Source organism: Enhydra lutris, unplaced genomic scaffold (genome assembly GCF_002288905.1).
Source record: "Enhydra lutris kenyoni isolate GAN:26980312 unplaced genomic scaffold, ASM228890v2 scaffoldscaffold66, whole genome shotgun sequence".
Taxonomy (NCBI): domain Eukaryota; kingdom Metazoa; phylum Chordata; class Mammalia; order Carnivora; family Mustelidae; genus Enhydra; species Enhydra lutris.
The window spans coordinates 979,995-994,932 of NW_019154150.1; the positions used below are offsets into that span (position 1 = coordinate 979,995).

General features: G+C 40.2%; 1 protein-coding gene across 1 annotated transcript in view; it reads right to left on the reverse strand.

Annotated features, from left to right (window-relative positions):
• The window catches only part of LOC111159026 (KIAA1257 ortholog), an 88,420-nt gene that overhangs the window by 27,988 nt on the left and 45,494 nt on the right, over window positions 1-14,938 (reverse strand). Inside the window, exon 11 of the mRNA XM_022521383.1 lies at window positions 3,965-4,869. Within this exon, the coding sequence (XP_022377091.1) occupies window positions 3,965-4,869 (905 nt within the window). The remainder of the gene's footprint in view (window positions 1-3,964; window positions 4,870-14,938) is intronic.

Below are 14,938 nucleotides of genomic sequence, written 5' to 3' on the forward strand. Positions count from 1 at the left end.
GGCTTTAACCCACTGAGCCACCCAGGCGCCCCTCAAATGAGATTTAATTCAGATGTCATAATGTGTAAAATGTGTATAATTCAATCATTTTTAGTCTATTCATAGATACACGCAATCATCATCACAATTTTCAAGCTTTCTTATCACCTAAAAAAGAAACCTGTACCCATCTATACCCCCATCTATACTCTCATCCCTTGACCCACAACCCTAAGTATTCACTAATCCTCTGTCTCTATAGGTTTGCTTATTTTTGACATTTCATATAAAGGACTCATCCAATATGTGGCCTTTCGTGACTGTCTCTTTTCACTTCACTTACTATAGTGTGAGTCAGTATTTCATTCCTTTTATGTCCAAATAACAGCTCATTGTATTTATATGTCACATTTTGTTTAGCCATTCATCAATTAATAAACATTTGGGTTGTTTCCACCTAATGGCTATCATAGTGCTCTTATAAACAGTTATATACTGTCCAGCGTGGACATGTGTTCTCATTTATCTTGGGCATTTACCTAGGAGGGTGACAGCTGGGTCGTACAGTATTTCTTTTTAGCCATTTGAGGAACTGCCAGACTGTTTTCCAAAGTGACTCTACCGTCTAATTCATTACCAGCAGAGAATGACAATTCTGAGCTCTCCACATCCTTGTCAACACTTGCTATTATCGGACATGTTTAATTCCAGCCAAACTGGCCAGTGTGAAGTGGTATCACATTATCTAAATCACCCTTTTCGTGTGTACAATTCAATGGTTTTAATATAGCCATTTGCTGCTGATCTTCCAGTGCCGCACATCTTATGCTGCTGGCACGGAGGTCTGTATTTGGATTTTCTATTATATTTCATATGTTTGCTTGTCTATCGCTGTTCCAATAAACTCTCTTAATCACTATGGTTTTATAAGGAGGCTTGATATTTAGTAGAACAAGTTCTCCCATCTTGTTCTTGTTCTTATACACACGATGATGTAAATTTTTAAATCAGGTTCTCAAGCTCCATACTTTTAAAATTGGGATCGCTTTGAATTTATACATCTGGCTTGTAGATAACTGACACCTCTATAATACTGAGTGTTCCAATCCATGAACATGGTAGTCTCTTCACTTGTTTAGGTCTTCTTTAATGTTTCTAAAAATCCTATAATATTCATGATAGAGATGTTCTACTCCTTTTTGTTGAATTTATTCATGTGAATTTCATATTTTTATAATACTTTAAAAGCATTCACTTTTTAAATGATTTTTGTATATAGATGGTATTCAGAAATTCAATAGATTTTTATATTAATGTTTGTATCCAGAAACCTCATTAAACTATCTTATCTGAAAATACTTTTTATATTATCTTTGCAATTTTTTATACATTAATTTAAATTTTTTGACACGGTTTAAAACACTTATTTAAATTACTGCAACATCTATCATTAATTTTCAGCCTTTCTTCTTTTCTAATATAAGCATTTGAGTCTATAAAGTTTCCTCTAACACTAACATCACCCCACAAATTTAGATACTATACTATTTTCATTATTGATCAATTCAATAATGTCTAATTTCTATTTGTTTCTCTTTTGGTTATTTGGAAGTATTTGTTAATTTCCAAGCATGTGAGTTTTTTTCTTGGTTAATGATCTTTTATTTGTAGCTTCACTGAACTGGGGTCCATGAGCATATTTTATATTTTTCTTCTACTGGGACAAAACTGTTCATTGAGATACATACCATATCCCCGACTTAGCCAAACTGCAAAGTCTGAGGTCATAGTTTCTCAAACTGCCCTGACTTCTGATACCAACTGAAGTTCAAGGTGTTCCTTTTTTTTTTTTTAAGATTTTATTTATTTATTTGGCAGACAGAGGTCACAAATAGGCAGAGAGGTAGGCAGAGAGAGGGGGGGGAAGCAGGCTCCCCACTGAGTAGAGACCCAGATGAGGGGCTCGATCGCAGGACCCTGGGATCATGACCTGAGCCAAAGGCAGAGGCCTTAACCCACTGAGCCACCCAGGAGCCCCAGTTCAAGGGGCTCCTAATACCACCCTCAGGCTCAACAATTTGCTACAAGAACTCACGGAATTTACTGAAAGCTGTTACACTCACACTCACAGCTTATTACAGGGAAAGGATGCAGATTAAAATCAGCCAGAGGGGGGAAAAAAAAAATCAGCCAGAGGAAGAGACACATAGGGCAGAGTTTAGAATGGTTCTAAACACCACGTTCCCACTGCTCTTTCCTCATGGAATCAGGATGTGTTGCCCTTATGACATTGCTGAGGGACAATACGCACATAGAAGTTCCCCTGAGCCTTGGTATGTAGAGTTCTTATTTGGGCTCCATTACAGAGGCATGATTGATTACTTGCTTGATTGCTCACATGGCAATCTCAGTCTCCAGATCAACTGACATGACAAGACCAAAGCCCTATCCCTAAATCACACATTAACAGAATCATACAACAGATGGCCTTTTACTGGCTTCTTTTACTCAGTACGTTTTCAAGGTTCATCCATGTTGAAGTGTGTATATCAGTACTTCATTCCTTTTTTGTGGCTGAATATTATTCTGTTTTATGGATATATCACATTTTGTTCATTGGTTGAGGGATATTTGAGTTGTTTCCACTTTTTTTTTAAAGATTTTATTTATTCATTTGACAGACAGAGATCACAAGTAGGCAGAGAGGCAGGCAGAGAGAGAGGGGGAAGCAGGCTCCCTGCTGAGCAGAGAACCCAATGCGGGGCTCGATCCCAGGACCTGGAGATCACAACCTGAGCTAAAGGCAGACGCTTTAACCCACTGAGCCACCCAGGTGCCCGCTTCCACTTTTTTGACTATTATAAATAATGCTGCCATGAACATCCACATACAAGTTTTTTGTGTGGACCTGTTTTCAGTTCTCTTGGGTGGATAACTAGACACAATGCCAGCTCCTCCACAGCGCCTCTTGGCTTACCAACACATCAAGACAGGGCCTCACAGGGCTGCTCTCCTGTCCTGGATGAATACAACTCAACCTCAGAACTACTTGCTGTTGTCAGCGTCTAGGTTCTAGGGCATCTGAACTCCGAAGACAGAGAGGGGTAGTTTCCAAACTCAAAAAGGGAGGTACTGGGGCGCCTGGGTTGTTCAGTGGGCTAAGTGTCCGACCAGCTCAGGTCATGATCTCAGGGTCCTGGGACTGAGCCCCATGTTGGGGCTCAGCAAGGAGTCTGTTTCTCCCTCTCCCTCTGCTCCTCCCCCACCCAGCTCATTCTCTCTCTCTCTCTCTTGAATAAATAAAATCTAAAAAATAAAAATAAAGAAAAGAGGCCCTTTAAGCCCAAACTAGGATACTTGCAAATAACAAAAGGAAAAGAGAATTGTCATGAAGACAAAACTGAAGAACTGAAGGACCATAAGGGGCCACCTGCTCCAGCCCAGAATCTAAAAGTTCGATTGCCTCTACAATATTTCCACTGAGGAGTAATTAGGTATTCCTAAAGGTCATCAGGGAAGGAGAACTTTCTGCAGCCTAGGCAGCTTCTCCAGCCTCAAAATAGTCAGATAGGTCTTCCTTAGACTGAGTGGAAATCTACTTCTCTGTGGTGTCCATCTTAGGGCCATACAGAATTTTCTTCTCCTTATTAGCCAAGTAGGCCCCTCAGAAGTCTGAAGGGAGGGCCCATTTTCCTGAACCACCCTTTCTGCTGCGTGGTCCTAAAGTCTTCCCTTCATCCAAAGGCAAGAAATTCCGCCTGTGAGCAAGGTCAATAATGGAGTCCTGTGAAGTGTTCTATAATAAACCCCAAAAGGAACTGAATCAACATATCCTTCTTACAGATGAGGACACTAAACCTGAGCCTGGCTTCAAAAGATATCCCCCTACCAAAAAAAATAAAAAGATTTCCCCACTCCACTCACTCAGCATCCAAACATCATGACTTTTACATGAAACACAAACACCAAAAAAACACCCACCTACCGGCTTTGATGGCTGTCCCATAGCTGCTTCAAGCCTTGGTCAGCCAAGCCCTCCAGAATGAGAAGGTGGAGTTTCCCATCCAGCAGGTGGAAGCCAGTGAGCACATCCAGGTCCTGCCTTTCCTGGATCTTCACCCGCATCTTAAAGGCTGAAAGGATTTGCTGGATGTTCCTGATAGGGTGGGCCTCCAGATCAAGGGCCTTGGCATTGATCATGGTGATGTCCTGCAGCAGGCCGTAGAGGAGGGAGATCTTCTTAGAGTCAAACACGAAAATGATGCGGCCAAACTGGGTACCTGAAAGCTCTGGGTCAGGGGCTTCAGCCCTGGCCTGCAGCGGCACAGCGATGTCCACCTGCATCTTGAGCAGAGAGTTGGCCTCAAGGTAGTTACCCATGGGCATTGGATTGCGCTGGAAGCCATCTGTGGGGACCCGAAACCCCACAACCTTCCTGCTCTTGCCATCCTGGCCACGGTGTTTGGGCTTGGGTTCACAGCTGTGGATGGGGACAACCAAGTTCAAGTACTTCTGGCCGAGGAGAAGGTCAGCAAAACTGACCTGGGCAACCCCATAAGGGTCCCATATCTTGTTATGGGATTCAAAGGGGTTGCTCTCTGTCTCTTCTGGAGAGATGAGGGACTGGAGGTTGAGGTATGCATCCAAGGGGTCATCCCCAAACAGGGTGGGCTTCCGGGAATACTCCTCTAACTTGCGGTCCCTGTCATGAACTTGCACCACCATGGGAGGCCCCTCCAGGTATTCCCTCAGGTCACTGGGCTGCATTGCCCCAAGAAAGATGACATTGATGTCCTGGAAATGGATGTGGATTCCATGGGGCCGCCCCTCCGTTCTGTGAACCGGAGTCTTAAAGAACTGGTACTTGCAGTACACAGGGATGCACAGCCTCTAGGAGAGAATGAGGTGACAACAGATCACTAGGCTGTAGTGGCAGTCACTCTACCTCCCCTTTAAAGGCAGGCTCCCACAGGGGGCTCAAATCCTAGAGCCACATTGGCCCCCTGCAGTCCCTGTGGCCTGGATTTCCCCATCCACAAAATACCAAGGAAAGAGCCAGCTCTCCAAGGTCATCCCCAGGATTAAGTGACATACATGAAAGCACCAAGATGGTGGCTGACACAAGACAGGGCTTAATAAGTATTAAGTCACTATTTCCTCCTCCCAAACTGAGTGCCATGAAGACAGGACATGTGCATTTTGTACAGTTATATTTTTACTTCCAAGCCCAAGGCTAGGTGCAGAAAAGGTGGAGATAAGTGGTTTTTAGAAAAGGTAATCTGTATTTCCTAGACATCTTGGAGGGTTGGTATGGGCTCACCTTTGGCATATTAACAGGTATCCAAGCAGAAAGTTACCACAAGGTGAAGAAGGGCTCAGAGGTGTGGGGTTTAAGAGGGCATGGAAAATAAGATGGAAAGGAATGACAGAAAACAGGGTATCTTGCATATTTTAACCTTGACGCTAAGACTTTTTTAATCAAAAGTTAACCCTTATGAAAGTTTGTGATCTGAATTCATACTCCAACTGTACTATTTATTTTACACCGAAACCTTTATTTTTTTTTTAAGATTTTATTTATTTATTTGACAGAGAGAGATCACAAGTAGACAGAGAGGCAGGCAGAGACAGAGAGAGAGAGGGAAGCAGGCTCCCCGTCAAGCAGAGAGCCCGATGTGGGGCTCGATCCCAGGACCCTGAGATCATGACCCGAGCTGAAGGCAGCGGCTTAACCCACTGAGCCACCCAGGCGCCCCTACACCGAAACCTTTAAATAATCCTGGGTTGGTATGCTCCCAGGTACCTCGTAGAAGTTCTCAAAAAACCTTCTACAGAAATCCACTTTCAACCTAGGCTTCAAAGAATCCTCATGGAGAAAGTTCAATTAAATGTGAAACCACAGTAAAAATTACAAAATTCCTAAGTAAAAGGTACTTCTAGCAAAATTGGTTGCACAAAGCCATAAGATATTAGAGTGACCAGAAACATAAACTAAATATATTTGTTTGGTTAGGTATATAAAAAGGAATATAATAAGGTCAAATCTATTTTATTTCTATTTTCTAACAATGAATAATTTTAAAATATCACCTACAATAGCATAGAAACATAAAATGCTTGAAAGAAATGCAATGAAAAATGTGTAAGACCTGTACACTGAAAAGAACAAAATAGTGCAGAGAGAAATTAAAGAAAATCTAAATAGAGAAATATACAATCTTCATGGATAGGAAAATGCAATTCTAGATGAATCATAGACCATATACATCTTCTAGAAGAAGACATAGAAGAGAATCTTCATCCATGTGGGAAAAGATTTCTTTGACAAGACACAAAAAAACACTAATTATAACAGCCAAAGTTGATAACATGGACTTTATCAAATAAAGTTAAGCCCTAGACTGGCATAAAACATGTATAATACATGTCTATATGTCTATATATAGATATAGATATAGGTATAGGTATAGATATAGATAGTGTATACCTATATATATATATATAAAATGAAGGACTTGTATACAGTATATTAAAAAGAACATATATAAAATAATGAAAGAGAAAAAAATAAAAATATTAGAAGATGAACTTTAAAATTTGGTTAAGTGAAGTAAGCACACCCCACCCTCCATCTCCTAGTGAATGTATCCAGAAACCATAAACAGAATGCATAGAGCAGCTGTCAGAGGCCTCTGAAAAGTAAAAGGTAATGGGAAATTGGGAATGGAAACCAAACTCAAAGTACAACCAACACAGCTATGAGTTTACTGGGTTTATTTTCCTCTTGTATGTCGCAGACTGGACTCAAAAGGAAGCCTGAATCCCAGAATTGTGCACCAGACACAGACAGAGCTCTAAGAGAAGCCCTCTCTTTCTGTTCTAAGGAGTGGGAGGAAGGACCCCCATAGGATACAAAGAGCGGGAGTTTGGAGGGATCCACTGTTGTTTTTCTCTCTTGGCCCTGTCCTCATGCAAGTTCAAGCTCCAAAGCTACAATCTGATGGTGGCAGCAGCTGGGCAGGCACCTAAAAATCTGAGACAGGGAAATCCTTTTCAACCAGAGGAATTGTGATACAAAAAGTATGTGGTAAACCCTCAATATTGTTTTTACTCTACATATCTTCCCACCATCTGTCCTCAGAGGCAGACTAAGTCCCAGGAAGGGCATGTCAGAGTGGAAATACTAAAGGTACACCTTTCAAGCCAACAGACCAGGAAAATGACTCCTTAGGATCTGGGGAGTGTAAAAAGGGGGGAAGTCAAGGAAGGGATTCCATAAAGTTATGTGTAAACTTGAGCTTACCCCTCGACTGTGCACGTGTGGATCTGGCCTTAAGCAGCATACCAGGGGTTTCGAGAACTGAACTACAGAGACCATGGCACAGACCTGACTGGTGCCTTAGTACTGCACATGCAGGACAGGCTTGAATATCACTACAAAATCTTTGAAAACTGAACTGGCCTTAAAACCACAGCCACAAACAAAACTAGGAGGCGGTTCTTTGAAAGACCTATCAAAAAGAAAAGAGAAAGGACGCAAATTAATAAAATCATGAATAAAAGAGGAGAGATCACAACCAACACCAAAGAAATACAAACAATTAAAGAACATATTATGAGCAACTATATGCTGGAAAATTTGACAATCTGGAAGAAATGGATACATTCTTAGCATATAAACTACCAAAACTGAACCAGAAAGAAATAGAAAACCTGAACAGACCCATAACCAGTAAGGAGATTGAAGCAGTCATCAAAAATCTCCCAACAAACAAGAGCCCAGGGCCATATGGCTTACCAGGGGAATTCCCCCCAAACGTTTAAAGAAGAATTAATACCTACTCTCCTGAAACTGTTCCAAAAATAGAAATGGAAGGAAAACTTCCAAACTCATTTTATGAGGCCAGCATTAGCTTGATCCCAAAACCAGACAAAGACCCCATCAAAAGGAGAATTACAGAACAATATCCTTGATGAACACAGATGTGAAAATTCTCACCAAAATCCTAGCCAATAGGATCCAACAGTACATTAAAAGGATTATTCACCACAACCAAGTGGGATTTATTCCTGGGCTGCAAGTTTGGTTCAACATCTGCAAATCAATCAATGTGATAAATACATTAATAAAAGAAAGAACAAGGACCATATGATCCTCTCAATAGATGCTGAAAAAGCATTTGACAAAGTACAGCATCCTTTCTTGATCAAAACTCTTCACAGTGTAGGCATAGGGGGTACATACCTCAATATCATCAAAGCCATCTATGAAAAATCCACAATGGCTATCATTCTCAACAGAGAAAAAACTGAGAGCTTTTCCCCCAAGGTCAAGAACATAGCAGGGATATCCATTATCACCACTGCTATTCCACATAGTACTAGAAGTCCTAGCCTCAGCAATCAGACAACAAAAAGAAATAAAAGGCATCCAAATCAGCAAAGACAAAGTCAAACTCTAACTCTTTGCAGATGATATGATACTTTATGTGGAAAACCCCAAAGACTCCACTCCAAAACTGCTAGAATTCATACAGGAATTCAGTAAAATGTCACGCCATAAAATCAATGCACAGAAATCAGTTGTATTTCTGTACACCAGCAACAAGATAGAAGAAAAATAAATTAAGGAGTTGATCCCATTTACAATTGCACCCAAAACCATAACATACCCAGGAATAAACCTAACCAAAGAGGCAAAGAATCTGTACTCAGAAAACTATAAAGTGCTCATAAAAGAAATGGAGGAAGACACAAAGAAATGGAAAAACGCTCCACGCTCATGGATTGGAAGAATAAATATTGTGAAAATCTCTATGTTACCTAAAGCAATCTACATATTTAATGCAATCCCTATCAAAATATCATCAATTTTTTTCAAAGAAATGGAACAAATAATCCTAAAATTGGTATGGAACCTGAAAAGACCCCAAATAGCCAGAGGAATGTTGAAAAAGAAAGCCAAAGTTGGTGGTATCACAATTCCAGACTTCAAGCTCTATTACAAAGCTGTAATAATCAAGACAGTATGGAACTGTCACAAAAACAAACACATAGATCAATGGAACAGAATAGAGAGCCCAGAAATAGACCCTCAACTCTATGGTCAACTGATCTTTGACAAAGCAGGAAAGAACATCCAATGGAAAAAAGACAGTCTCTTCAACAATGGTGTTGGGAAAACTGGACAGCCACATGCTGAAAAACGAAACTGGACCATTTCCTTACACCACACACAAAGACAGAGTCAAATGGATGAAAGATCTCAATGTGAGACAGGAATCCATCAAAATCCTTGAGGAGAACACAGGCAGCAACCTCTTTGACCTCAACCACAGCAACTTCTTCCTAGAAACATCGCCAAAGACAAGGGAAGCAAGGGCAAAAATGAACTATTGGGACTTCATCAAGATCAAAATCTTTTGCACGGCAAAGGAAACAGTTAACAAAACCAAAGGACAACTGACAGAATGGGAGAAGATATTCACAAATGACATAACAGATAAAGGGCTAGTATCCAAAACCTATAAAGATCTATAAAGAATTTATTACACTCAACACCCAAAGAACAAATAATCCAATCAAGAAATGGGCAGAGGACATGAACAGACATTTCTGCAAAGAAGACACCCAGATGGCCAACAGACACATGAAAAAGTGCTCCACATCACTAGGCATCAGGGAAATACAAATCAAAACCACAATGAGATACCACCTCACACCAGTCAGAATGGCTAAAATTAACAAGTCAAGAAATGACAGATGCTGGCGAGGATGTGGAGAAAGGAGAACCCTCCTACACTGTTGGTGGGAATGCAAGCTGTTGTAGCCACTCTGGAAAACAGCATGGAGGTTGCTCAAAAAGTTGAAAATAGAGCTACCCTATGACCCAGCAATCACACTGCTGGGTATTTACCCTAAAGATACAAATGTAGTGATCCAAAGGGGCATGTGCACCCGTTTATAGCAGCAATGTCCACAATAGCCAAACTATGGAAAGAACCTAGATGTCCATCAACAGATGAATGGATAAAGAAGATTGGTATATATATACAATGGAATACTATGCAGTCATCAAAAGAAATGAAATATTGCCATTTGCAACAACATGGATGGAACTAGAGGGTATTATGCTGAGCAAATTAAGCCAATCAGAGAAAGACAATTATCATACAATCTCTCTGATATGAGGAATTTGAGAGGCAGGGTGGGGAGTTGTGGGGAGTAGGGAATGAAAAAAATGAAACAAGATGGGATTTGGAAGGAGACAAACCATAAGAGACTCTTAATCTCATGAAACAAACTGAGGGCTGCTGGGGGGTGAGGGGGTAGGGATATAGGGTAGGAATATGAGGGGGTAGGGTTGGGTTATGGACATTAGGGAGGGTATGTGCTATGGTGAGTGCTGTGAAATGTGTAAGCCTGATGATTCACAGACCTGTACCCCTGGGGCAAATAATATATTATATGTTAATAAAAATAATTTAAAAAAAACACAGCCACAGAAGGTAAATTGGAAATTACAGCTTGACCCTAACTAAGGTTATTATCTAATAAAACAAAAAGCCAACATTCTCCATAGGATTTAAACAAGACTCAGGGACTCACAACTTTAATATTTAAAATGTCTAACATATAACCCAAAATTACTTGACATATGAAGAACCAGGAATGCTGACCAGTTATCAAGGGGAGAGACAACCAACAGAAGCCAACTCTGAGATGACTTGAATACTGGAATTATCTGATGAAAACTTTAAGACAATTATAAACATTCTCCAATAAGTAACTGAACATTCTTGAAACAAATGGAATATAGCCAGTCTCAGCAAATGGAAACTATAATGAAGAACCAAAGGGAAATTTTGTAACTGAAAAATATAATACCTGAATTTAAAAATTCACCTGAATGATCCAAAGAACAAAATGGAGATGGCAGAGGAATGAATAAGTGAAGTTGAATACAGATCAATATAAAATATGCAATATGAGTGGTGCCTGGGTAGCACAGTTGGTTAAGTGTCTGACTCTTGGTTTCAGCTCAGGTCGTGATCTCAGGGTCATGAGATTGAGCCCACATCAGGCTCTGTGCTCAGCACAGAGTCTGCTAGAGACTATCTCTCCCTCTTCTTCTATCCCCAGCCTCCAACACACACACATTTCCCTTCCTCTCTCTCTCAAATAAATATTTTCTTAAAAAATAAAGTATGCAATCTGAACACACAGAGAAAAAAACATTGAAAATTAAAAGTAAATTGAGCCCCAGGGACCTGTGGGACAATAACAAAAGGCCTAACATTTGTACCATCAGAGTTCCAGAAGAAGAAAAGAAATTTGTAGAAAAGATATTTGAGGAGGCTAGGAAGATGACAAAGTAGGAGGACCCTAACTGTGCCTCCTCCCATGGGTACAACTAGATAACACTCACTTCAGTGTAAATAACACAGAAAACGATCTGAAGATGGGCAGAACAAACTCCAAATCTAAAGGTAGAGAAGAGACCACATCAAAGAAGGTAGGAAGGAGAAAGAGAGAGTTTGGGAGCAAGATGGACAACATCCGTGGTGGGGAAGGAGCCAGCGGTACAGAGAAGAGCAAAAAACAGACTTGAACACTGGGGAACCCACAAGGGGAAGACAAATCCCCATAACATTTGGCATTGAAAGGAAGAGGGGCCAAATTTCATAGGTTCTTACAACCTGTGGGACTTAAAGCCTGGAATTTTAAAAATCAGCAGGCTTAGCCCTAGGAGAGCCTGGAAGGCATTAGGAAGAAGCGTCCTTGTCCTTAAAGAGACAGCACGACAAACAACCCATGCAGATACAGCCTAGAAGCAGCAGTTTAAAAAAATGCCATGGTTGGGGGAGGGGGAAGCAGATAAGAGTCAGAGTGATTTACTCATCTCAAAGCATGTCCAAGAGGCAGGATCACTGGGAGACACCTCCAGAAACAAAGGAGCTGGCAGACACAATTTCCTTCCCCTACTCTCCAGCATAAACATAAGGCCATCTGTGGGAACCAGTGCACCACTGATAGTCACTATCTAACTTGCTTACACCAAGTCCTCTGTCCCACTCCCTGCACTTTGGCAGATCTGCCTTCCCACTCATGCTTGCCTCAGTACCCACACTGCAGGGCCCCTCTCCCAGAAAACTGGCGCAAACCCACCAACACCTCATCTCCTGACCTGGGTATTTTGCTGGACCTCAGTTCAAGTGGCAGCAGCTGTGTTGGCAGGTCTCATTGCACAAGCAGCCAGTGTACACCTAGTTAAAATGTACCCCTCCCCTGCTGGGAACAAAATATTGCCCATAAGAGGCAAGGGGAGGCTCTGCCGACAACTGGACTGAAAAATGGAGGGGGGAGCAGGACTCAACAGCAAGACCTAGGCAACACACACAGGAGACATTCCCTGGAAGTGACAGGTCCTGGGCAACAGGAGACACTGCACTGCGGGGCACCACAAGACCTCTTTTTCATAAGGCCATTACCTTCAAGAGCAGGAGAAGTAGTTGACTTTCCTAACACACAGAAACAGACATAGAGAGTTAGAAAAATTAAGGAGACAGAGAAATATGTCCAAATGGAAGAATAGGACCAAACCACAGCAAGAGAACTAAGTGAAATGAATAAAAGTAATATGCCTGATAGAGAATTTAAAGTAATGATCATAAAGATACTCACTGGATTTGAGTAAATAGTGGAGGACATAAGTGAGATCCTTAAAGAGATAAAAAAGAATCAATCAGAGATGAAGAACACAATAAATTTAAAATACATTTGGTGGAATTAAGAAAAAGCTAGATGAAGCAATGGAATGAATTAATGACCTGAAAGACAGTAATGGAAAGTAACCAAGATGAGGAAACGAGACCAAAAAAGTTATGCAAATTGAGAACTCAGTGACCACATAATAACATTCGCAATATAGGGATCCCAGAAAAAGAGAGAGAAAGGGGGTCAGAAAATTTATTTGAAGAAATAATAGCTGAAAATGTCCCTAATCTGGAGAAGGAAACAGATATCCAGATCCAGGAGGCAAAAAATCAAAAAAATCAAAAATCAACCCAAGGAGGCCCATACAAAGACACATAGTAATTAAAATGGCAGAAGTAGTAATAAAGAAAAAAACTTTAAAGCACCAAGAGAAAAAGAAGACAGTTACATACAAGGGAAACCCCATAAGGCTGTCAGCAAATTTTTCAGCAGAAATTTTGCAGGCCAGAAGAGACCAGCAAGATATCTTCAAAGTGCTGAAAAGGAAAAATCTGCAGCCAAGAATACTCTATCCAGCAAGGCTGTCATTCAGCATAGAAGGAGAAATAGAGTTTCTCAAACAAAAACTAAAGGAGTTTCATGACCACTGAATAAGCCCTGCAAGAAATATTAAAGGGAACTCTTCAAATGGAAAGAACGCAAGTGAGTATGAAAAGTAAAAAACACAAAGGATTAAAAATAAGCATTTCTGTAAATATCAGTCAAAGGGATTCATAAAATAAAAGGATGTAAAATATGACACCATAGGACACTAAAGCATGGAGGGGAGGGGTAGGGAGTAAAGAATGGGTTCAAACTTAAGCAACCATCAACTTAACATAAACTGTTATACAAACATAATGGTAGCCACAAATCAAAACCATTAATAAATATGCAAAGAATAAAGAGAAAGAAACCCAAATATATCACTAAAGAAAATCATCAAACCATGAAAAAGAGAAAGACAAGAATCAGGGAAAATCTTCAGAAACAACCACAAAAGAAGTAATAAAAATGCAATAAACCATCAATGAAAAAGTCTCAATGTAGACCTAAAGACACCTGCAGATTGAAAGTAAGGGGGTGGAGAAATATCTATCATGCAAATGGATGTCAAAAGAAAGCTGAAGTAACAACACCTACATCAGATAAAATAGACTTTAAAACAAAGACTGTAATAAGAGAAAAAGGACACTATATAATCATAAAGCAGACAGCCCTGCAAAAAGATTTAACAGCTGTAAATATTTATGCATCTAACACGGGAGTACCTAGACACATAAAATAGTTAATAACAAACATAAAGGAACTAATTGATAATAATGAATTAATAGTAGGGAATTTTAATACCTCCTCTTACATTGCTGTAGAGATCAGCTAAACAGAAAATCAACAAGGAAACAATGACTTTGAATGACACACCGAACCAGATGGGTCCAACAGATATGTTCAGCACATTCCATCCTAGGGTCAACTGGGTAGCTCAGTCAGTTAAGTGTCTGCCTTCAGTTCAGATCATGATGTGGGGTCCTGGGATTGAGCCCCACATGGGGCTCCCTGCTCAGTGGGAAGCCTGCTTCTCCCTCTCCCTCTGCCCCTTAGCCCCCACTCGTGCTCTATCTCAAATAGATAAATAAAATCTTTTAAAAAAAAGAACATTCCATCTTAAAACAGCAGAATACACATTTTTTTCAAGTGCATGCACAACATTCTCCAGAATAGATCACATATTAGGCCACAAAACAAGCCTCAACAAAATTCAAGAACATCGAAGTCATACCATGCATCTTTTCTGACCACAATGCTATGAAACTACAAGGCAATTACAAGAAGAAACCCAGAAAGACTACAAATACATGGAGGATAAATAACATGCCACTGAACAATGAATGAGTCATCCGGGAAATTAAAGAAGAAATTTAAAAAATACATGGAAACAAATGAAAACAAAAACGCAAAGTTCAAACCTTTGTGACATAGCAAAAATGACTGCTATGTCTATAGCAATGCAGACCAATCTCAAGAAGTGAGAAAAATCTCAACAACCTAACCTTACACCTAAAGGAGCTAGAAAAAGAACAACAAACCAAACCTAAAGCCAGCAGAAGGGAGGATATAATAAAAGATTAGAGCAGAAAAAAAAAATGATATAGAAACTAAAAAAAAAAAAAAAAAAAAAAAGATCAATGAAACCAGTTTTTCA